This window comes from Chelonia mydas, chromosome 9 (assembly GCF_015237465.2).
Source record: "Chelonia mydas isolate rCheMyd1 chromosome 9, rCheMyd1.pri.v2, whole genome shotgun sequence".
NCBI classification, from domain to species: Eukaryota; Metazoa; Chordata; order Testudines; family Cheloniidae; genus Chelonia; species Chelonia mydas.
In genome coordinates, this window is record NC_057855.1 from 14,949,546 (window position 1) to 14,974,000 (window position 24,455).

At 39.6% G+C, this 24,455-nt stretch overlaps 1 protein-coding gene across 19 annotated transcripts in view; it reads right to left on the reverse strand.

The window, feature by feature from the left end:
- ECT2 (epithelial cell transforming 2) overlaps window positions 1-24,455 on the reverse strand; it is a 137,049-nt gene that overhangs the window by 18,772 nt on the left and 93,822 nt on the right. For 17 of the 19 annotated variants that reach the window (XM_043521744.1, XM_043521745.1, XM_043521742.1 and 14 more), the window contains 13 exons: window positions 22,768-22,857; window positions 21,467-21,574; window positions 18,331-18,404; window positions 18,076-18,206; window positions 16,692-16,807; window positions 16,410-16,472; window positions 15,622-15,844; window positions 13,477-13,613; window positions 12,760-12,879; window positions 4,638-4,706; window positions 3,605-3,715; window positions 2,138-2,234; window positions 844-925 (listed from right to left, as the gene is read on the reverse strand). In XM_043521744.1, the coding sequence (XP_043377679.1) occupies window positions 844-925; window positions 2,138-2,234; window positions 3,605-3,715; window positions 4,638-4,706; window positions 12,760-12,879; window positions 13,477-13,613; window positions 15,622-15,844; window positions 16,410-16,472; window positions 16,692-16,807; window positions 18,076-18,206; window positions 18,331-18,404; window positions 21,467-21,574; window positions 22,768-22,857 (1,421 nt within the window). The remainder of the gene's footprint in view (window positions 1-843; window positions 926-2,137; window positions 2,235-3,604; window positions 3,716-4,637; window positions 4,707-12,759; window positions 12,880-13,476; window positions 13,614-15,621; window positions 15,845-16,409; window positions 16,473-16,691; window positions 16,808-18,075; window positions 18,207-18,330; window positions 18,405-21,466; window positions 21,575-22,767; window positions 22,858-24,455) is intronic. The other 2 variants (XM_043521746.1, XM_043521737.1) reach the window with 1 other exon arrangement.

The following is a 24,455-nucleotide window of genomic DNA, read 5'->3' on the forward strand; positions in this document are numbered from 1 at the left end:
GACATTCATTCAGAGATATGGTCCCCACAGGCACACCAATACAGTATACAGTAATTGACCATTCAAATTAAAAAAAACCACCACCACAAACATGATCATTTAAGTGAACTGCTTTTCCATGTGCAATGTATTAAATATATGTGCATCCAAATCTGGAACAATGCAGTTACACGTTAGCAGAAACCAGCAAACTGCTCAGCAACTATGAACAGAGAAGCAGAAACTGATTTTCAGCAGTGCCAAGTACTCGCCATTTTTGTTCTGTCCTTTGAATTAAATGCAATGCTCACTTGAAGAGATTTGGGCATGTGTAAGTGAACTGTTGCTAGTTAGAGTTCATGAATAATTTTTTGTATTGGACAAATATAGCATTAGTCTAATGTTGAATATCTTTCCTCACTAGGGTACATCCTATACCTGCAAGACTTAGAACCTAGAACTTCAAGATGGAGAACACTTCTATTACGACACAGTTACATAACACACACCAGAAACTGATCCTCCACCAGTAGTTTATGTCCTTCCAATAGCCTTCACTGGAGTCAAGATAATGGGTCAGTCAAGGTGGGGTGTGCATGCGTGTGAAGATCTCCTTTACTTTGGCTAAGAGCGGCATAAGGGAGCTCTAAAAGTGCTAGACCCAACATGGGCCGAGAGGGAGGAATTCCCCAGGCACGCACAGCAAAAGATAGCTACGAGGCCGCTTTCGGAGGATTCCATTGAAAGCTCTGGCATGGGGTGGGAGGAATGTTGAAGAGGTATGGGGTGCCACAGCATTACTGAGATTTGCAAGATACCTCAGTAAGACCCGAGAGAATATTTCATATCAAAAGAGTCACTTACGTCATCACTTCCTTTAATGATTCAATAGCTCTTTCTAGCATGCCTTTGTCTGGGTTGTCTTCTGCTGTATGTTTCTTAAGGTCTGCAGTAGGAAAATGTTAAACAAGTGTTGAATCTCTGCAACAATAAATCATTTAAACTTTTGCTTTCATAATTCCCATGATAGGAAGACCTCTTACTTTTCATTGTTAAGTTAATGCAGCCTCATGCCCAACATGATAAAGCAAATTAGTGAGTTTTCTGCTGAAATCAATCTTGCACACTCATGGGTGTTTTCAGTCACCTTCATGCTCACCTACACTCATTCAAGAGGTATGAGTCATATGTGCTCACTGCTGTTTCACGTCTGCATGTTCCATTTGCATATACAGTTTCCACAATATCTAGCCACTTAACAAGCCATTTGTATGTATTTTTGTACATCCATGTTTATATGTTTGGAAAAAAAGTCATCTACACTCCAATCCCAGCAACAAATATTAGGTTCTATCCTTAACATGCAGTGCTTGTGAAGGAACATAAAGCTGAAATCTAGTCAATTAAGAAAGTTGAAAACTTTCAAGAGTACGACCCTGCCTTGAAGTCCACTGCCAGTTTTTGTGCATTCACATTCTCTTTTGAGTTTCATTTAACTTATCTTGTCCCTTTTTTTAAGAGGCCGGGGGTTGGTTTTGTGGGTTGAAAGATCCATAAAAACAGGACAATCACAAGATAGTCATATATAGAAAAAATTACAAAACTTGCTACACATAAGCTTCTGTCACAGGCATAAAGTAAAATAAAACAATGTCTGTTTGAGAGGTCTTAGGCTCTACTTTAACACTGCTAGGTAGTAGATTTAGGGCAAGAAGGATGTTTAAACTAGAGTGCCTTTAAGAGCATCCCAAGTACATCACTCAGGAGTACATAATGACTGTTACAACAAGTAGCAGTTCACACACTAAGTGAGCCACTAGAACTGAAATGACTACAGAAAGTAGTTCATGCTATGACACTGAAGTGTTCCCAATTATTTTAGCATAAAGGTTGTGGCTTTGGGAGCTGAAATAGATTCAGATTTAGAGCATATACCCCATTTCCACAGAGTAGAGGCTTGCCTATACCTGTATGCTGAAGTGAAGCATATGACCAACTGAATCTACTGAAATACATACCACACAATCTGGCTCTTGGCTTTACCAACTACGATTGGAACACTGAAATAAGATTCTAATTCATCTAAACAGCAACCACCACTTCATTTACTGCCTAATAAGCCAGGTGTCTGACCCAAAACGGTACCAAAAAAAATTACCATTTAGAAGTAAAGCAACACTAGGCAACCGCTGAACTGGTCGAATGAGTAGTTCAGCCAAACTTTGACGGCCACACTCTGGTTTAGCTTGGTTTATCTAGAAAGGAGAAAGGCATTGCATTTTACACCAGAGCAACATGCAGGCTTTTCTGCTTGAGAAATCTAACAGGGAATTAAAAAAAAAAGTTCTTAAGCATAGCGGATTCTCAGTTACATTCCTGAGATATGAAACTATAATTCAAGTTAGTATGTTAAAGAGTACTTTCAATTCTTACCACTTGCATAGTGTATGCCAAAAAAGACAGTATTAAAAGAGAATCTATAAATACAAGTAACAGCAATGTGAAAGTTCTGGACTACTGCAACACCCCTGGGTGCTTATTCAGCTCCATTTACACAGCTTTTGTTAAAACTAGGTCTAAAGCCTATTTTTGAAAAACTATTACCTAGATTTATGTTTAACCAAGTTATCATTCCACTACAGAGTCTAAAAGGAACCCTTCCCCCACTCCCAGCCCCTTTGCTTCTATATTAAAGATCCCCTAGTAATAGCACCCCTCCTTCGGGCAGTCTGAAAGGTGGCGCACAGTAGCATCCAAGTGCAATCCTATCCACCCACCCCCAATCAGGTTGATAGTAGGTGTTAAGTCTGTCAATTTTGCTATCCAATTCAATTCTTATCCATCACTCAATCCGCAATAGAAACCAGTTCTTAGTATTCCACATACAGGTCTAGGAATGAAGGCAACCCAAGACTTTCAAATACCAGAGTTTGACCACCTTCCGAATAACCACTTCCCAAGAAGGACAAGTTATAGAGGGCAGTAGTTGGCAAAATCCTGACTGTTGTAACTATTGAACAGGCTCATAAAAATCTTTTGAGTGAATGTGACTCCCTGATCTCCCTTATGGAAGCATTAACATGGTCTACCAGTTGACCCAGTGCCTTCCATCTTATTTTTAATAGCTATGAAGAGCCAACTTGTAGTTAGAAACCCCCAACCTCCTAACACTGGAAATAGCCAAAATTCAACCAAGGAGAGTTAAATCTCTGTTTTAGTCCAGAAAAAATAGGTTGCCCATCTAAGAAGCAGCAAGATGCCCTTCATTTGTTTTCACAAACTTAATCCCACAGTGATATCAACACTTTCTGGGAGGTGCTGATGATTGTTACATTTTAAATGTAACAGCCTTGTTTCAGACAGTCTGTTACCCTGGAGACACTAATGTCACACACTGGTTGCTAAATGCCACTTCTCTATAAAGGTTTGAAGAATTACTGAGGATTCTAGTGCCTAAACTTCCCATTCTACCCCATGCCCAAAATTTACAGTTCTACTGTATTTTTCCTTCCCCTAACTGAAATCTAAAGATTCACTGAGTTAGTGAATTTTTTAGTGGTATTAAACTTTAATCTCAGTAATATATTCAAAAAGTTGCTGAAAATAAAGTTCAGTGCATAAATACCTTTAGGAAAGCATGAAACCGTGGCTTCTGTTTTTCACATTTCATAATAGTTTCTTTGCTCATTTCAAAGAAGTTCACAAAAGGAGGATATGTTTTCAACAAGTCTTTTGACTGAAAAAAATATTGCAAAATGCTTTAAGCATAGACCTTAGGTAAACAAGCAAGCAGTCTTTATGTACATTGTATTACAGTAGTAAGACAGCTTTGAAAGCTGTAGCCGTTTTCCCACTCTGGACTTCTGAGGTCTTACTGTTTAGACTACACCTTCCTTGAAGCTTGAAAACAGAACCCCTTTTCTTCACCGATTTTCTTCCTCATCCTACAGAAGAAATCATAGGGTTGCCTGTAGTTTTATCTTGGGCTAAGATGTGTGAACGTGACAGTTGAAAATATGGCCACAGTATTGACAATAGGCTTCATTTGCCCTAGTCAGAGAGAGCATTGGACAACTGTATTCCAATTGTTGTTTCTCTTGAACTGCATTTGTCCCTACCTTCTTGCGTATTCATTACCAAGGGATAGGAAATCCTGGTCTGACTAAAACTAACCCTCTGAGTTGGTTTAAATTTATTCCTTCTTCAACTACCCTCTCCCCTCCCCCATGCATCTTTTCACTAGGAATGAAGTGGAAGCAATAAAGTACAACCACACAATTACAAAGCTGACAGGCTGTTTTCTTGGTGCTCCCAGTTTATTCAAACAGCAGTGGAATACCAGAGGTTACAGGAAAAATCTCTTTGTAACATTTCAAGCCTGGTTTCTAGAGTCTGGATAAACGTCTGTACAAAGCTTTTTGGAGCTTTGCCCAACATTACAATACAAGAGAGAAAGAAGTCTTTAGTTCGACATGAGTTACTGCAGGAGCTTCCTTACTCTGTCATTATTTAAATTGACAACTGAGGATTTATCCTGGATACACTAATGAGAAATATGTACAGAGCAGTTTTCATCCAAAAAGATTAGTGGTGTTCCTCAATGCATTTTAGATTACATTAGTAAAAACCAGTTTACAGCTACTGTAAAAATAACTTACATATTTAAGAATGACATCACCAATACTTTTGCTTTCAGCCCAGTTTATCATAAGGCCTTCAAGGTCTTCCTGGAATATAAACAATTGTATTAGGAAGACAATAGGCAGCCTGATTTAAAAGATCCATGTATTTAAGTTGTACAGCTAGTATTTATACATTTCTTTACTCAGGGCCTTACATTGTGCGGCAATTGCTATGGAATCCAACACTTGCTATAGAACTGTGCTCCAGATTTTAAGCTTACAAATCGTACAGACGTACATATGCCTCGCATTCATCATTGTGAAACAGCTTTCCAAACATCATCGAAGTGTAAGTCAAAACAAGGTTATCTCCCAGTTTGCAGATAGACATGAAAGGTCCTGCATTCTCAAATGGGATATTAATTCCCAATGACGGTAATTGGGGAAAGAATGTGGGAGAGAATGAAAACCCTTCGTAAGACAAACTATCACTTTCCTCTTCTCCCTCCAACCCAAATAGAGATAACCGAACCTGTTAAGTGTGACATCCTGGGCTGTAATCCAGACCAGTGGGGTGCTGTGTCACCCTTACCCTACAATCTGAAGTGCCTTGCAATGCCCTAGCTCTCAACCTGGACCACTAATGAACAGTTTGCCAGCGTGCAGGTCACTCCCAGATTTGTTTGTGTAACTGTAGCCTATCAACCACACTCTGCGTTAGTTATACTGCACGGTGACCCCAACACATGCCCACTCCTGGATTTCCCCCCAGGAATGTAATGCCCAGCCCTCTCATGGACAGTTCAAATATATAAGTCCATTATGGGAACAACATACAACTACTTGCCACCTTAAATGGAGTTACCCAGACACTGGCTTAAAACACTGGATTAGATAAAACCAATAAGAATTGATAAACTACAAAGAAATGAATTTTGAGTATAAGCAATGAGGCATAAGAGTAAGAAAAGTTTACGCAAGATAAAATGCTTTTTAATGCCCAACTTAAACTATATTAGATTCAAGCAAAGTTGCTCATCACCATATGCTTCAAAAACAGTATTACTGACCAACCTCTAGGTCAGGGTGCCTACCCCAGAGTCCAACAGCTGCTGCTTGTGTCTTCTCAGGTGCAAAGAGTGAAAGGGGCAGAGAGAGAGAGAGAGAGAGAAGTCTCTTTAGGTGTTTGCCCTCCTTTTTATCGTTTCAGTCCCCCTTTGAAAAGCATTTCCAGCTGAGAACCAGGAGACAAAATCTGTGTGGAAGAATGTTCCCTGCTGGGTTCTCACCTGTCTGAGCTTTTGTTTTCCTCCATGTGACATTATCTAATTAAAATATAATTATGCAAACTATTTTTGCTACCACTGCTATATAATTACAGCAAATCTTATACAAAGTATAACTCATGGCCAGAAAGGGTTAAGCAGCTTGCAGGCTGAACGACCCAGAGCCCACCTTTAAAGTCATGTTAGAAAGGTATGCGAATGGTAATTAGGGCCATTCATGGTAGGTGGGCTAGAATTTTGAAATGCAAACCTATATTGTTAGAAGTGATACTAATTGTATCTCAAAAGTTAGCCATGCGAACAGACCGTTCCTGTCTGTAACTATAAACTATTAATTCAGAGTTCAAAAGGGAATATTAACATTTAGATGAATTTTGGATGAAGTAATGTCAGTCTGTATGTCTCTGAAGTTTGTGATAGACTGCCTAATGAATAAATTGCCCTATGTTAATTTGTGTAACTAATTACTGGTGGTGTTTAGAAAGCAGGTGGTTAGATCAAAAGCCTATTGTTTACCCAGGTCTGTATGGTCAAGTGACTACTAGAAAACTGTATAAAAGACTGTTGGGTCTTGATTCTGTCATCTCAGATCTGCTTGAGGTTTCATGCAGGGGAAAGTCTAAGCCACAAGGACTGAGACCCCCGTTCTGATTGGATTGCCCTGAAATATAAACATTGGACTATATCTTAATGACTCTTTGCAACTACCATGTCAGCTATGTATCTGAACCTCAAGAATTGAACTTGTGTCTGTAGGTATATTGATCTTTAAGCCTCACACCCACACCCACCGCTACCTGGAATATTCAATAATCTGGGAGGTAAGGTGTCCAATCCTTTGAGATTGGTAGAACTTTATGATGAAGATTTTCAGAAATCATATTTGACTAGGGTACCAGGATGGAGGCCTGAGGCTGGGTTACTTCAAGGGAACTATGTTGTTGGCTTCTGGGCAACCAGTGAGATAAAGATGCTGTTTTATGCTGGCTTGGTAAATCTAATATTGAAAATATCCAACAGTTTGGATTCTTGGCCCCATTCTTTGCAGTTCTCCCTAATTGAGTGACCTCAGCTGACCCACAGTGGGACCCTGGTCACACTCCCCTTCCCCATTTCTGCTTGGTGATGCTATATATTGGTTAAATACATATTAAGAGAAGCATACTCCTTTGTTCAAGACAAGTCTGTATGACCAGTTTGGTGCTACATGCATCTGAACATTATACAGGGGGACGTTTACAACTTTACTTATAATGCTGCCACACACATTTTAACCATGGTATTACTGATGAACAAGTTATGCGTTTTCAAATGATACCTCACAATGCATACCTTGGACAAAGATCACTACTATTATGTGTAGGGTGTAAATACAGGGTTCATTCTGTCACAGTATGTCTAAAACATTCCAATTATTCCTCAGACTGTGGATCTGACAAATGGAGAAACTATTGGACCTGATGTATGTAAAATAGAGAAGGAAGAAACAACTTTAATGGGAGAGACAAAAACTGCTTCACTTCTGCTGCAAAACATCTATGGACAAATCTGTCTAACAATCCTCCCTGGTGGGAGATCTGAGGATAAAAACTAGCAGTAGGTTTCTTTGTATCCCCTTAGGGCAGTGGTTCCCAAACTGGGGTTTGTGAACCTCTGGCGGTTTGTGAAATGTTACAGGGGGTTCTCAGGAAAAAATTCCCAAAATGGCAGACAGAGCTGTCCCTAGGGACTCTGGGCAGTGCAGGGCCAGCAGCCTGGAGTCTTCCTGGACTTCCAAGAGCTAAGCAGATCAAAGCAAGCATATCTATCACACTGAGGAGTTAAACTTCAAGACTCCTTATAAGAAATGGAAAGGGAAGTGGATATTTTTTGCGGTTTTTAAATTTAAATAGGCAGCTAGTATTGTTTTTAAAATGATGAGCTGTCCAGGCAAACAATGCACATTACAAAAAAAAGCTTAAACTTGTTCAAGACCTGAATGCTTATGTAGGAGGAATGATTTGAGTTGGCTTCTTAAATACCTTCATGCTGTTTCACATCTGATACTCCTTGATGAAAAATAGGAGCCTTGTCTAACAGACATATTCAAAAAGTGATACAAGTTACGAAAGTGAGATCTTGGAAGAGTGTTGCCGTTTTCATAATGTAATAAAAATATTGTAATGATAAAAGTGTGTAATAAGCATGTCATAAAAACAAATTTTATATTTGCAAGATCAATGCTTTCATAATTTATACTCAGGTAAAAAGAGAAAATCCCTCGTAATATACATTTTTATGAGGGGTTGGCGAGACTTGACATTTTAGTGAAAGGGGTTCATAGGTTGTTAAGTTTACGAACCTCTGCCTTAGGGGAAAGGGAAGGATTCTTACCTCTTGCTGACCCAAGAGCTGACTTGGCCCTGACTGCTGGCTCTGGGATGATCTTCATACCACTGATCTTCAGAGAACCAAGGGGGACAACTCTTAGGCAGGGATTTTACCTGAACCAGAAACTTAGTCCGATTTAGGATTCTCTGATCCAAAACCAAAGGGTTTCCTGCATGCATTTGGGCCCTACTAACAGGAACCTTATCTCAGTCTCTTGAAAACACATAAAAGCATCTGAAATTTTTTCCTCATGGTTTGGCTTTTATTTCAGAGGCCAGGACTGACTAAGTCAGATCCAATGATTTAGGAACCAACTAAACAGAAGTCCAATGGCAAAGATTGGAGTCTTCTGCATAGTGTCTTTCTAGTTCCTAAAGGCCATCAGTGCCCTATTCACCTTGGATAAGATGTGTCAGATCTGGGCAGTTTTGCAACCATGATTTCTTGAAACAATATGGCTTTCAGCCTGTTCTGACAGTCATCGTGTACCCTTTGAGTACAAGTGCTGTGGATTCAGAGGGTCCACTTTCCTTTAAGGATGCTCAGAGGCATACCAAGCACGTTGTGTGGATGTCCAACAAAGGAAAGACTGTTGGACGAGAGATGCACCTTTGGAAGCCAAGTCTCAACTTCTCAATCCACCATGGGAGAAAAACAGTTACTTACTGTAACTGTGGTTCTTTGAGATGTGATGCAGGGGTGTACTCCACTTATGCGTGCATGTGCCCAGGGCACTGGAGCTGGAGATTTTTGTTTAGTAGTACCCATAGAGGGAAAGTGCTCACACTTCATGGTGTTAGTACCCTCCCAAGACTGCATGAGGCAGCGCCGCCCCAATTTTCCCTTAGTTCTTTGGCACCTATGCCTGGAGATGAGACTCCATTGCAGAGGGGACAGAGGGTGGGTCATCAAATAAATATCTGCATCACATTTTGAAGACCCAGTTACAGTAAGTAACAGTTTCTTCTTCGACTCAATGCAGCCAGGTATTCCACTTAGGTGACTCACAAGCAGTACTGCCCTAGGAAGCAGGGTTTGGAGTCTACCTAAACAAAGACTGCAGGACACTATCAACATTCAAATCCATCCCAAAAGATGCGATTATGGCATAATGGTTTGTGAACATATGAAGAGATGACCGAATAGCAGCCCTGCAGATGTCCATATGGAAACATTTATGAGAAATTCTACAAGAGCACAAGCAATGTCGATAGCAAGAGCTCATACCCGCTGAGAGGGTGCGGCTGAAGTTATTTCATATACAGTCTTAATGCAGGATGTTATCCCCTTGGAGATCTGGTAAGAGACTGCTTGACCCTTCATGGGATCTGCATAAGAAACAAATGAGGCAAAGTACAAAACAGTTTGCTCCTGTCCAGGTAGAAGGCTAAGCATTGCCTGATGTCTAATGTATGAAGACTCTGACCCTCTGGAAAGGAATGCAGCTTCAGACAGAACACAGGTAAATATACCACCTGGTTCAAGTGCAACTGAGAAACCACTTTAAACAAGAATTTTGGGAGTAATCATAAAGTCACTTTATCCTTGGAAAAATTCTATACAAGGAGGCTGTGCCATCAGAGCCTGCAACTCACTCTTTGGTAGCAGATGTTATGGCTACCAAAAACGTGGTTTTCTGACACAGGATCAGGAATGGACAAGATGTCAGGGGCTCAAAGGGAGGTCCTATTAAGGCTGCAAGGACTACATTAAGGTTCCACATTGGGAAAGACTCTTGAACCGGAGGATGCAGACAAAAGGAGCCCTTTCACAAATCTTGCCACTATAGCATTGGAGATGACTGATCATCCCTGAATAGGTGGATGAAATAGCTAATATCTTGGCCAAATGTACTTTCAAGGAGGTCACCACCAGCCCCAACTAAGGTGCAGCAGGTACTCCAAAATGTCCTGGCTAGAAGCTAGTATTGGTTGGACTCTGTGGGCTAATGACCATACCAAAGACCCTTTTACACCGCTGAATGGGCCACCTTGATGGAGGGCTTTCTACTATTGAGGAGGACTTGGACAGTCACCTGAACACTGCTGTTCTTCTTCATTCAGCCCTGCAGCAGCCACGCCCCAAGATGCAGGGAGCTGAGCTCAGGCTGCAAAGTTTAGCCTTGGTTTTGTGTAGATTGACTTAACCCTGGGATAGTCCCACTGCCTCAAAGGAGGGAAAGGCTGAACAAAAACATGCTACAGATGGTAATGTTGTCGAGAGAAATGTGTGATTAAACCACTCCAAGCTCCAACTCCAGCCACAGGTAGCAAGAAGGAACAGAGGGAGGGACAGGGTGGCGCTGCCTCACATAGATAGGGGAGAGAGACTACAGCCATGAGGTGCGAGCACAGTCCCTCTAAGGGTACTGATACGCAAAATTCTCTAGCACCAGTGCACATGCACTTAAGTGGAATACATGTCTGGATCGACTTGAAGAATCTCAGACTTTACTACTGAAGAATAAAAACTGTTCATTAACTAATTAAACTTAAAATTACCACAACTAACACTACAAACTACATTAAAAAGTAAAGCTAAAGCTAGATAAACCACTAAGTTCTTCTCAAGAGAAAGATCTAGGTTCAATGGATCCTGATGGTTCACACACAATTGCTGCTGCAGTTGGAAGGAACCGAGGTGGAAGAGGATGCCATATCCTCTTTCATGGTCTCATGGTCAATAACACAGAGGGAAAGCATAGGACAAACACATGAGCAGTCTATCAGGCACTGTTGAGAAGGTTCCACCATTTGAATTGCACCCACACCAGTGCATCCCACAAGTAGGACTATGCAGAGGACACAAACTAAATTAATCTCAAAATAGCAAGGCTATAATAGTGATTCTATTTACTTTCATAGTTATTCCATTAAAATTCTATTGTTTAAAAATTTTAAACAAAAAGTTATCAACTGCACCAGAGCAGCACAGAAACCTCGCCCATGTTGCCAACTTCAGTTCCAGCATGTCACACTACACAGGTTTATACTCATTGGCTGATGTCAGAGCTAGGAGTGTGTTAGCACTCAGTGCATCCTGAGCAGACAGTGAAAAGGACCAGCATGCATTTCAAGCAACGCTGTTTCTACAGTGCTCTATGTGGCAGCTAGGATTGTTCGATCCTAGGCCTTCGCACTTACAGCCTATGCCATGTGTAAGTCACTTGAGTGTCTTGTTCCTGTGCTGCTCTTCCTTTTTACCATGACTAAGAAAACAGAGGAAAGAGGCAAGTGGCCTTCACCTCCTCCACCTTGAGCACCACCTACTTGCAGGTGTATGTTGTGCACCTCCCAGTTAATGCATTGATAACAATGCCCCAAAATACAGTATAATTTCTAAGATTATTAAAAATTAATTTGAGAAGGAAGCAAGCAGTCTGAAAGCCTCTATTCCAGACTATTCAAATATGAATCAGGACTGAAAGTCCAAAACCACCAAAAATAGCATCTTGCAATTGCATATTAAGTTGTTTCTAAAACTATAAAAGCAAAAAATCTTTCTTCATTTGATTGAAATTTGTATCTCGTTTCATCAGGAGATTCAATGTTATGGCTCCTTGATATGCCCTATTGCAGCAAAAAAACTTAACGGCTCATTTAGACAGCAACCTGCATATCAAGCATCCAAACTAAGAGTAGAGACTGAGTGATGCAGGCTATATTTCACCCCGAACTTCAGCGCATGCCTCAGTTCCATGCTAAAGTCTTTAGAGATAGAAGCTTATACCAAGATTTTCAAAAACAACTGATTGTGTGTGGCCAATTCAAGGCACCTTTTAAAGGGGTTTGATTTTCACAAAGTGATGAATGCTCATCCCCTCTGAACAGTCAGGCCCCTTTAAGGAATCTACTACTGGACACCAAAAATCTGACAAACCTTTTTAAAAATAAGACACACATCCCCCAGTTATTTTTCAGTGTCTTTGCTCTTTACTCCAGTGGGAATTGCTGGGTGTTCAACACTTTGGAAAGTTAGCCTAATGTTAGACTATTTTTGAGAATGTGGGCCCAGGTCAGTCAAAGACCTCCTCCTCCTCCTCCCCCCCCCCCCCCCCCCCCCCCCCAAAAAAATCCCACAGCTAGAGATCTCCCTGTGAAAGCAGCTATTGAGAAGGAAATGGAACAAGCCAGCCTGTGGAGTGGAGTGATCTGAATGAAGAGTTTCTACAATATCTACTATACAATGGTCTGAAGTCTTCTACATTCAACCTACAAGTACCACCTACTTATATGTACAGGGCCTTTGATCCTGCAGGATCCTAAGCTGTTTTAGACTTGCACATCATTCACCAGTCCTGAAATAGAGCCAACTCAAGACAAAACATGGCAGCCAGTCATTCTGAACCAGACAGCATTATACAATACAAGCAAGTTAAGAATACCCCCTCCAATTGAGTGCAGATGTCTACTGTTAAAAGGTGCACACAATAAATAACTCAAGTTGGAAAATAACTGATGGTCTGGAGGAAAAAAAAAAATGATAAGCATGACAAAACTAGCCTTTATTTTAGTGTGCACATCAAGGATGTCTGGAATGCTGCCAAATATGGTCTTAATTTCCTCCTGTGCAAGGATAGGTCCTCCAAGCTGCCCTTCTTTTTCCAAAGGAACTTGAAATAACTGAAAGAACAAACAAAAATGTAATGGATTCAGCTTTCATCTTTGAGATAACGTATACACATATTAACCACTATTAAACTTGAAATATTGGTGTGAAGGAAAGATTTGCAATGTTTTATTTCCTGGTCATGTTTTCTATAAACCATAAACTTGACAAGAGGAACTCCTCATTCCCACACTTCACTGGAGTGTTTTGTATTATGCCACATAGAAAATACTGGGTTTGAGGGTAGAAGCATTAAATTCATCCATTATCAAGGCCATTCCATTCTGTAACCACCACATTAGAGAAGTAGGGCAAAGGCTTATGCTACATCTCCTCTAATTGAATAATCATATTTGAGCTCATTCTTAAATGTATGATCAGCTACTGCAAAGGAAATTAGCTCAATGGTATTCAATATTTTTTTTTTTTTTTTTTAACAAAATTCCTTTTTTTTTTTTTTTTTTTAAACAAAGGTTTACTCATTGTTCAAAGGTTCACAAAGGTTACAAAGATTTTTTCCTTTTTGAACAAATTCCTTTTCTTTTTTCTGAAGTCTTATGCCTCTCTCTAGAGAGACTCATCTAGATACAGTAGCAAATCTAACAACTTACCTGAATAATTGTTGTCAGAATATCTACGTAGTTACTTTCTGTCTGATACAGTTCCTTTGCAACCTGCCATCTTGCAGACTGCTTTGCAGGTAGAGGAGTTGAATTTTTGGAAGGCTTTGAAGATGATTTTGGTGTTTCTGACGAAAGGGAAAGACAGACTATTTTAGAATTGTGTTAAAATCTTCAAGACGGATTCTCAAGATTATCAGAAAGATATCAGCTGCTTTTGTTAAAGGTATCCCCTTTAATATCGAAAAGGGATAGAAAGGTTATATTATCTTTTTTGATGCAAGGAGAACATTTGTTCTATTAGCGGGAGACTTCTTTTGGCTGTCTCCCCACTGGCACATTTGTTAGTAAAACTTTGGTCAGTCAGGAGTGTGGGGGGCGGAAAAACCCCACTCTTGAGTGACGCAAGTTTCACTAACAAAAAGTGCCAGTGTGGACAGTGCTAAGTTGGCAGGAGACGCTCTCCTACCAATATAGCTTCTGCTGCTAGTTAGAGGTGGTTTAATTATGCTGGCCGGAGACCTTACAGCGGTGCAGCTGCAGCAGTACAGCTGTGTCACTGTAAGATGTGTACTGTTGACATAGTTTGAGTTTGGGCTAAGGCTCCTACTAGGACTGTCAAGTGCCCTAGAACAGTGACATTACACCATGGATAATATCCATAAAGCTAGGGAGAGTACTGTAATCAGTTTTTTGTTTAAAAAAATAAAAAACTTAATTTTATATCCTATAGGATTAGTTCTCAAAATGGTGCACCACTCTAGGGGTTCAGAGAGCTGCCTGTTCATATGAAGGTACCTCTCTATTTCTAGCTGCTGAACGCTATTTAAAGAAAAGTGTAAGTATTTTCCTCATTGTTATTTTTCCATGTAAGCATTTGTCATGAGATGAGCAACCGCCAATGAAATGGTACGTGGTGTATGAGACTAAAGATAAGGTCCACATTATGCAAAGCCTGAAAACCTCTATCCTACAGGAGAGAATCATGGGGAACTAGTTGTGCAGCTAGTGGTGTTCGGAATACAGACTCTTAGGTTGATTTGGGATATTCTGTACATTCTGAAGAATGACATGATCACATCCCAAGTAGATGATGTACATTTAACAAACACTGCTTAGAGGGGAAGTTTATGCCTGATTTTTCTGAATTTGTACTGATCAGCTTCAACATTACTGTGCCTGCAGCAAGTACTCTTACCTGTTATCAGAGCAGCACTGGTATCACTGTAACTGGCTTTTGATTTTGAATCAGAAGAAGGTTCAGAGTCTCCTACTAAAACATTAGTCTCCTCTATCAAAGATGTTTCATTTATAAAGCTACACTGGTCCTTGCTGTCCTTTCCCTGATGACTATGGCCATAGGTTACTTGCGGGACATAATCACAGGTGTTCATACAAGTCAGGGTATTCATATTTACATCTGTAGCATTTCCAGATCTCTCTCTTGCATGTTGGAATTGGGGTTTATTCTGGAGTCCAAGTTCCAGGAGTTGACTAATTGTGAATTTTGCAATTTGCTCTCTGCCACAGGAACCAAATGCAGAGATATTAGTTTCTGGGTTAGTTAATTGGTCAACATAAGTTAAGCAAGTTGGTTCTTCACAATCTTGTGGCACGTTTGATATGTTATTTGTCCCTACAAGATGTTGACATGAGGCAAAAGTATCTTTCAAGGCTTCAAGATAAGTCTGACTTACAGTGATCTTTTTGCTTTCCTTTGGAAAAAGAATCTTTTTTTGGAGATTTGATACTGTACCTTTTCCAGGTATGCTATTGCCTAGGTTTCCAGATGACTTAATGCTAGCTACCTTGTTTGTTTGCTGGAGACTTTTGACAAGATTCACACACTGCTTTGGAGTAACATTATCTGGAGATTTATATGTGGTAAATGTGTATTTTTTCCTCATTTTCCTCCATGTTTGACTACATCTACTGACATGACGACAGCTGGCCTGGCCTCTACCTGTGTCTGAACGCCTCACTCCTATTCTGCTCCCTGCATAATTTGAAAGGGAGAAAGCCTGTAGTTATTTGTCAGAACTGTAGCATAGCTTATTTTTTCTACTTCTGTAATTTGCAAAGAAAGAATACCGCTTTAAGCACTGGTAAGCTTGGTTAAACCTTTCTTTCAACTACCTCCATTGGTAATGATGGACTCTGGCGTGTTAGAAATATCCAGTAAAGACCCCATAGAAAGGGAATGCTCAGCTGATTGGCGTTTCCGAGGAGGGAATGGTGACATGTCAGTTTCTCTGGTGAGCTGTGCAAGGGTCTCTCTCAAGCGACGTCTTTTGCGATTGCTATTTGGGGTATTCAGAGAAAGTTGCGACACTGACTTTTTGAGTTCAGGACTCTCTGGCTGTAATTAGATATGAAAATTCAGTTTAGTACTTTAGTCACTGCCTCCAACTTGATTCTGTATAGAGTACAGAAAAGATATAGATTATATATACACACTACACAAGACAATTGCCCCCATTTTGCTGTATGGTCAAACAAAATAATTGAAAGTTTTATACAGCAAACATGTTAATAGTTTAAGACACTACAGTCCCTTAGGTTATTAAACAGGATTTCTATTAAAAAAAAGGCTATGTGTTTGTTTTTCCAGCTTTAAAAATTCTGTACTGCATAACTGCGAGACCACCACGAAGTGACTACTAAGCAAGCAAAGTCCAAGTAAATCACATGTTTAAGTTTTAGTCTGAATGCTTCAAGAGAATTTAGGAATTTTAGAAATATACTGTCATCATAAGTTATCAGCATCCAAATTAAGCCCTAAAATACTTACACACATGCTTAACTTTATTACTGTGAGTAATCCCATCAGTTTCAGTGGACAATTCACAGTAATCAAGTTAAGTATTTGCAGGATGTGAGCTTTTAGAGTCAACATATTACAATACTACTAGAGGTCAACATACCTTTTCAAATAAGTACATGGATTCTCCAGCTCTGGCATCCATCTGAATGCTTCCCCAGAACCACTATATGGGGAAAAGAAAGTCTTTTATAACTGGTTTCAAAAACTTTATACAAGCTTTTGACCTGAGATATTCAATACCACATACATGTATGAAAAAATCCCCAAAGTGTAACTATGTTCATTCAGAATATATATTATATATACCCAGTAGAATTGTTGCTTACATATTGAATGATTTAAAAAAAAATACTCTAGTACTAAGACTTCTGTTTACACTAACCTCTTGCTTTACAACATAAAGTTTTTTTGGAGGCTCAAATGGGAGATCTTTTACTGTATTTTCTTCAACAACCAGATGTGTGCACCTGTCATCACTAACTGGCAAGTACTGCCCACCTATAGTAAGAGAATAAATCAAATTAACTGAAGAATTAGGCATCTAAAGTTTTGGTAAGAGATTATTTTGAAGTAGTATCAAAGTTGGGGTAGAGAAGGAGTAATAAAGAAGGAGAGAAGATGCAAGATGAAGGGGGAGTTGGTCAGCAAGTTTTGAGACAGCTGCACCCTGGGCACCCCCGGCACACACCACTCTGGAAACGACGACAGTACCAGCAGACATTCTATTGCAGTACAACTTCAGGGGACAGCCTCGATAAGCCAAGGTGCACCATTGCCATTGAGGAGGACTATAGCCCCTCCTCAAGTTCACAATTTCTGCTATGGTGGAAGTTAAAAAAAGGGAGAGAGATCTCTTGCTCTCCTGGAGCTTAGGTGCCACTAGGGATTATTTTTAAAAAATAATTTGGAGAACATCTTTGAGAATGTCTGAGAACGAGACTCCGACAAAGACATTGCTCCTAAAGAGCAAGCCAGAAACGGCTTACCTAAACACAGCCATTACAAATGGGAAGCTATGTACATTGTAAAGCTAGCTGTACCACATGGGCTACAAGGACATTGAAAGAGGGAGACTCCTTCCCTCTCTGTCTTGATAAAGGCTCAGTTGTATAATGTTTGCATGACAATAGCTGGTGCAGTTCTATATAATATGAAAAACTTTAGCTGCAAGATTCTCATATATAACATTACACACACACAGCACTGTAAGAACAGACCTTAAACCAACCGAGTCAGCCAAGTAGTTTCATTATGTTGTATTACACTATTGAAGGGAAACAAATATTTGGCCATAAATTCTATACAAGGGATTTATTTTCTTGCAAATACATAATAAAACTTGTGAGTACTACATGCTTCAAGTAACACACTTGAACAGATATTTGTGGAATGCAACTTTGAGTCAGAAGAAGCCAAGCATACACACTGCACGTTTTTCTAACCAATTTCCCAAAAAGTTAAATATTGACGATTAGATGTGGAGGAAGGAAGGGGTGGGTGGGAGGAAAGAAATAGTAAAAGCAACAGTTTTGAATCCACAGCATTGCAGAAAACAAAAAACCACACACCTCACTTTGGTACAAAATAAGTTTGGTTTTGCTACATGCTTTATGCCCCATGAGATCTAAAGTTAAACGTAGCTTTTTAAATAGAAGATCTGTTCAAACCTCCCTACATGCAGAGTCAGCATTTTAGTTTTAGACAAATTTAAAGATAAAAATGCATTGCCTATAAATTCAATTGCAAATGTGATCAATAACAATAACCTTGCATTTTTGTCATTTCTTCCATGTTAATTCTCTCTTCATCGGAAAATCCAAGGAAACTTAACATGCAGTCTTGGAATGGGGGAACCTTGAACTCATTTCTGAATTCCTCATCAGCTGCACGGAAGTCACTTAAAAATAAATATTCATTTAAACCAGTTGTATATTTACTGTCACTACTATATAGAAGCTTGTTTTTGTACCATAGAAAAGGTACAAATTGAGTGGGGTTTGGGTTTTTTTTGGAACACTTACGTTTCATTCCTTCTCTCCCAAGCCTTGTAAATCCACTCAGCTTTCACAATAGGAGTTCCCAGACTCACAGCAAGCTAGAAGGAGAAGGAAGTCATTAGCTATGACAAGTGAACTCTCCATTTAAGTTCCTTCCAAACTTGGAGAAAGATTCCTGGCAACATTTCTAATTTGGAAATCAGGTATTGTAAAAAGGATGAAGTTATTCCTCTGAGAAACAGAATCACAGAAAATGTAGGGCCGGAGGGACCTTGAGCGGTCATCTAGTCCATCCGCACACACTGAGGCAGACATCCCTGAAAGGCGTTTGTCTAAACTGTTCTTACAAAACCTCCAGTGACAGGGATTCCACAGCTTCCCTAGGTAACCTATTGCAGTCCTTCACTATCCTTACAATTAGACGGTGTTCCCTAATATTTAGCCAAAGCCTCCCTTGATGTAAAGTAAGATTATTTCTTTTCCTACCGTCAGTGGACTTGACCAAATTGATCACCATCCTTTTTGGAGCAGTCCTTAACATATTTGGAGACTTATGAGGGCCCCTCACCACTTGTCAACCCACCCAATTTTTAAAATCTTTCTTCATAGGTCACGTTTCCTAAATTTTAGCCCACTATTGCTCTCCTCTGGACTCTCATTTGCCCACATCTTTCTTAAAATATCAAAGCAAAACTGGACACAGTAATGCAGCTGAGGTGTCACCAATGCCAAGTAAAGCAGGACAATTTACCTCCCAGGTCTTCATACAACACTCCTGTTAATAGACTCATAATACTGGCCTTTTTCCACAAGTGCATCACATTGACTCATTCAATTTGTGATCCACTTATAACCCCCAGTTTCTTTTCTGCAGTAATACTCTGTAGCCAGTTATTTCCCATTTTGCATTGGGCATTTCATTTTTTTCTTCTTGAGTGAAGTACTTTGCGCTTGTCATTGACCTTCATCTTGTTGATTTCAGACTAATTCTCCAATTTATCAGTGTCTTTTATGATTCTAATTCTGTCCTCACAAGCGCTTGCATCATCTTTTTCCAGCGTGATGTCATCCACAAATTTTATAAGTGCACTTTCCATTCCATTACCCAAGTCATTAATGAAAATATTTAATACTACTGAACACAGGGCAGATCCTTGTGGGACCGCCACTAAATAAGTCTTCTCACTGTGACAACAAACCATTGGTAATTGCTCTGAATACAGTCTTTTAACTAGTTATGCACCCCACCTTATACTATGTCTATCAGCAGATAACCAAGTAGTAGTATGGATCACTGTAGTTAGAGTGATTACAGTACAGAGAATCTTTAGATGCGCAAGTATCTTTACTCATTAACAGACTCAAAGCCACAACATCCATTTCAACATTTACCCAGTAAACGTGAGCGTTAAGCTCTACCCCATTTACAATGATAGTTGCAGCCTAGAAGTACATTATCCAGTGAAAAAAGTTTCTACCTTTGTTTAGATAAGAGAGAGAAACTATCACAAACTTGCATCTGCAGCTTACAGTTTTCGAAGAGGTTTGCATTAGCCTATTTTTAAGGTTAAAATTGGGTCATGGTTATTTTTAGTAAAAGTCACAAAACAAAAAAAAAGTTTACAGAAGGCCTTGACCTGTTCATAACTTTTACTAAAAAAATACCCGGGGGGGGGGGGGCGCGAGTGCCAGGAGAGACTGAAGGCTCAGCACTGCTGCTATGGTAGGGGTTGAAGCCAAAGACATCACAGAGGTTCGTTAAAGACCAAATCGTATCCTTTTTTATACTTATTTTATTCTGACACTTCTTCCCACCCTCAGAACATCCAGCAGGACATAATTTAGGGTCGTCCCCACAATAGAATAGTCACTGCTTTTATTGCAAGGAAATAGTTGTGTTTTGGTAGTCTGTGCCAAATCAAATATAGAAATCCCAATAAAGATTCAGAGTGTATTAGCTATATATACACAGTAAACTTGCATCCAGAGAGCGAAGCATTCCCCTGTAATGATCAACATACTGACCAAAACATAAGGATGGCTGTTTTAGTATAGGTTTCAGAGTAACAGCCGTGTTAGTCTGCATGTGCAAAAAGAAAAGGAGTACTTGGGGCACCTTAGAGATTAACCAATTTATTTGAGCATAAGCTTTCGTGAGCTAAGCTTATGCTCAAATAAATTGGTTAGTCTCTAAGGTGCCACAAGTACTCCTTTTTTGTTTTAGTATAGTAGAATGAGACTATGAAGGCTTATTGCTGTAACTAGCAGGGTCCTTCTATTCACCTAAAAAGATGGAAGTGTTCCGTATTAGCTATACAATTTTGATTTCCACTTTGTATCTTTATGTAATGCATTAAGTTTCCAACAGCAGTTGCAGCCAATACTGGTCAAGTTACACAGCACACAAGACAGAATACGATCAGCACTTAAAGACATTTGCTATGTATATAAGGCACCCTTAATGTTCTGTATTATACCAACAAATGTTCCTGATACTTGTGAAAAGTATAGGGTACATCTACACATCAATAAAATAAAAAAGTCTGTGGCACCAAGTCACAGAGTCCAGGTCAATTGACTCAGGCTCATGGGGCTCAAAACAGTGTAGACATTCAGGCTTGGACTAGAGACTAGCCTCTGTGATGTAATCCCACAAAGGGGGTGGATCTCAACCTGAACCTCTACCCTGTAATTGTTAGCCCAGCATCCCAAGTCAGCTGACCAGGGTCAGCTGCAACTGTGCCGCTGGTCTTTTATTGTAGTGTAGGCACACCCATAGGAGCAGAACAAGCTGATAAGTGCTCTGAAACCTCAGTTGCAGTGGTCTCAGTTAACTTAATGCTAAGTACTTCACAAGAGACAAAATGCTTATTTTCAGAGGTTGTTTTCATCTGTAACAAAAGCCTTTAGACAAAGGGTAATTTTAAAAACAGGCCGTTTCTTGATTCCAACAGCTAAACAATTACCACCTGTTATTTTTAAAGCTTGACATCACAGAAGTAAAGATATGCTGAAATCTTTAATCCTTTGTACTTAGCCTATTTTCTTCATTACAAAAGTGCATCTGCTCCAAGTTAAAATAAAAGGTCTGATTTGAAAGGGTCAATCTACACTGAGAAACTTTTTGAAGTGCTTGAAGTGCAAACTCAAGTTCACGTACTCTGAATTTGTCTCCTTGCGTAGAATTAGCCACCAGATGTGTAACTTTTGAACTGAAGTCCCTTCGAATAATTCCACCCATATGATGAACCAAGGTCACAAGCTTAACCTGAAGAGCAAGAGTCAGGAAGTAAGAGAATCATACACTTTTTGAAACTTACAGCTGTTAATAAAGGGACAAAGACAAGAGGTCTATACACACCATACAAATTACAGTGGAACTAAACGTAAAGCAAAGCTTTTGCATGTTCATTTAACCTGTACTGTTGTAGTTATTAAAGGAGTCATTTTTAAAAGGAGACATGGTTGGCAAGCCATAAAAGTTACCTGCCTTAGAAGTATTTAATGTATAATCAAATGTATTTTAAGGAAACATCCAAGCCATCATTGCTGTTTTCTCAGCTATGCAGTTAGCTGTTCATGCTGCTTCACAATCATCTCACCCCATCAAAGTCAAAAATTTACCTAGAAGCCCATAGAGCCACTAAACAAGATGACTCCCCAACATATCATAGCCCATTGTCATGCTGCCACTTCTGTAAGTGGAACTGGCAGTTGTCTTTGGATTCTGGGCTATTAAAACATAGAAATGAAGGCTAACATACTTGGCTGGGGGGGAAAAAAACCAAAACAAAAAGAACAGGAGTTTAGAACAAATGAATGTGGACTGCTCAATTTGAGCCTGGCAGGACATCAGAGTTAACTCCTAGCTCTTGGAAGATGGTCTTGGCTCTGTGCTTCATGCAGTTGCCAGCATCTCCAGCAGTACAGTTTGCCTTGATACCATGCCAGAACACTGATTCAGTAGTGGCTTATATGATAGCAAGATACCAAGTGAATTATCAGTTGCTTCTTATAATATCAAAGTTTCCCATTTGACTACTGATCAGGAACGATGCTGCTTAGCTGTAGTTCTGACACGATTATAGTACATGGCAGTGACACTCCAAATGCTCTGATCAAGATATCCAAGTTTTACTTGAGTGCACTCAAGAGCATGTACATTATCCAACACAAGTGACAGGTCAAATTCTTAGGTGATCAACTCAATGCTGCCTAAGGGTCCAATCCTGCTCCCATGCAAGTCAGTGAGTCCCACTGTCTTCAACAGGAGCAGGAGAGCGTCTTAAGTAGACCCTAGAATCCTAAATCTGTACTCAAGAATACAAGCTTTAGTAACTGTTAGACATTGTACACTAGGGGTAATGTAACAGAAAACTACCTTGAATATAGTTACATGTAGATTAATCAGTCCAAGAAAGGGGAGGGGACAAGGGTGTAAGACAAAAGAAAGAATCTTACTAGTTCTTCTTTCTTCCTGAATCCTGTAAAGCACAGCACCAGATTCAACATACTTGCACAGTACAATGGGCGACATGAGAAAGGTAGAGGCTGAAATCAAATAATGATTTGTTACAGTAGTCAGAACCACAAGCTATTTTTAAAAAAAAGAGGTTAAACAAAAAAAACTTGGACAGTAGCTCTACAGGATTTTAACTTTATTAAAATGCACTGATACCAATTAACAAGGCTCATTGTTTTCTGGTATGTCTTGAAAGAGGAACTGCCAGCCTTTTGGTGAAATGATTGAAGTATCTCTGTAGCCTGTGCTGAAACAGTGCTGTAAACTTGTTACAGTTGTAACTTTATCATAGGTGTCCCTATGTCTCCTATAGGATCATACTATACACTATTGTCCTGCAACAGAGCATTATTACCCTGGAACTGTTAGTATTAGAAGTATAACTTCTTCTGCACCGTATAGCAACCATGTTGGACAGAAGCGCCTGGCACTAAAGCAGTCTTTACTCACTCAGTGCAGTATTCCAAAGAAGAGGAGCATTTCAGATAATTTATTAATTTCAAGTAAATGTTAGTAATTAGCATCTGTATTTCCTTAAACCTCTTCCTGGTGCAAAGTAGTATTTGTGCACTTCTCCTGTATGTCAAAGATCCTACTTTGAATATTCTTTTGTCAACATCAGACTTTAGAGGGGATTATAATATGGATTATAAAATACTTTCAGCCTATGCTGGATACCCATTCTTGGGTGGTTCAAATGGTACTTAACATAGGCATCACTATCAGCAGTTTCAACACCATGTTTTTATTTTTTTATGAGTTAATTTAACTGGATTTCTCAGGACTTGAATTCCTAGTAGCTTTCCCTTTCTGAGAAGAACCTGCAGATAGCAGTATAAGAGGGGGAGCAATGAAGGGGTTCATGTTGTCACCAAGGCTCTTGAAAGTGTTAAGAAATGGAAGTAATACACAAAGAAAAAAAAAACACTATACATTACATTAATGCCTTGTCTACACTAGAAAGTTATACTGCTTTAACCATCCTAGGTGCTACAAGTAATATACTGGTATAGTTGAAGCAGTATAATCCATCTAGTGTGGATACACTTACACTGGCATAGGAGGTGCTTATACTAGTATACCTATTCCTGTACATGAAAAGGAATAAACTATATGGTATAAGGCACTTTTATACCAGCTCAACTGCATCTACACCAGGACTTTTACTTGGGTGACTATTTTGGTTAAGAAATTTCACACCATTAACCAAACCAAGTATAGACCAGGTCTAGTACTTTTTCCAGCATTTCTCTGGAGGTGGGGGAAGAGAAGTAATTTGCGAACATAACTGACTGGCTTGAGCTACTTGTGCACATTGGCTTGGCAGTTGTAAGCCACTCACTCTGCATTTATGGCCTACTTTTCAGAAGTGCTGAACAACAACAAATCCCAAGTCACGTTAGAGCCATGGGTGCTTACTATATAGTTTTTTTAAAGGCCATTTATGTATGTTGTGAAACACTGACATGTGAATGACCAGAATTCTGCACTGAGAAAGACTGATACAGCTTTCAGCAATGCCTCCAGTTCAGAAGAATTTAGAGATTCAGAATAGCTGCCCCATCACAATACCAGATCTTCATCTATGTAAACAATAAGGAGAGCTATAATTGCAATTTAAATGAAA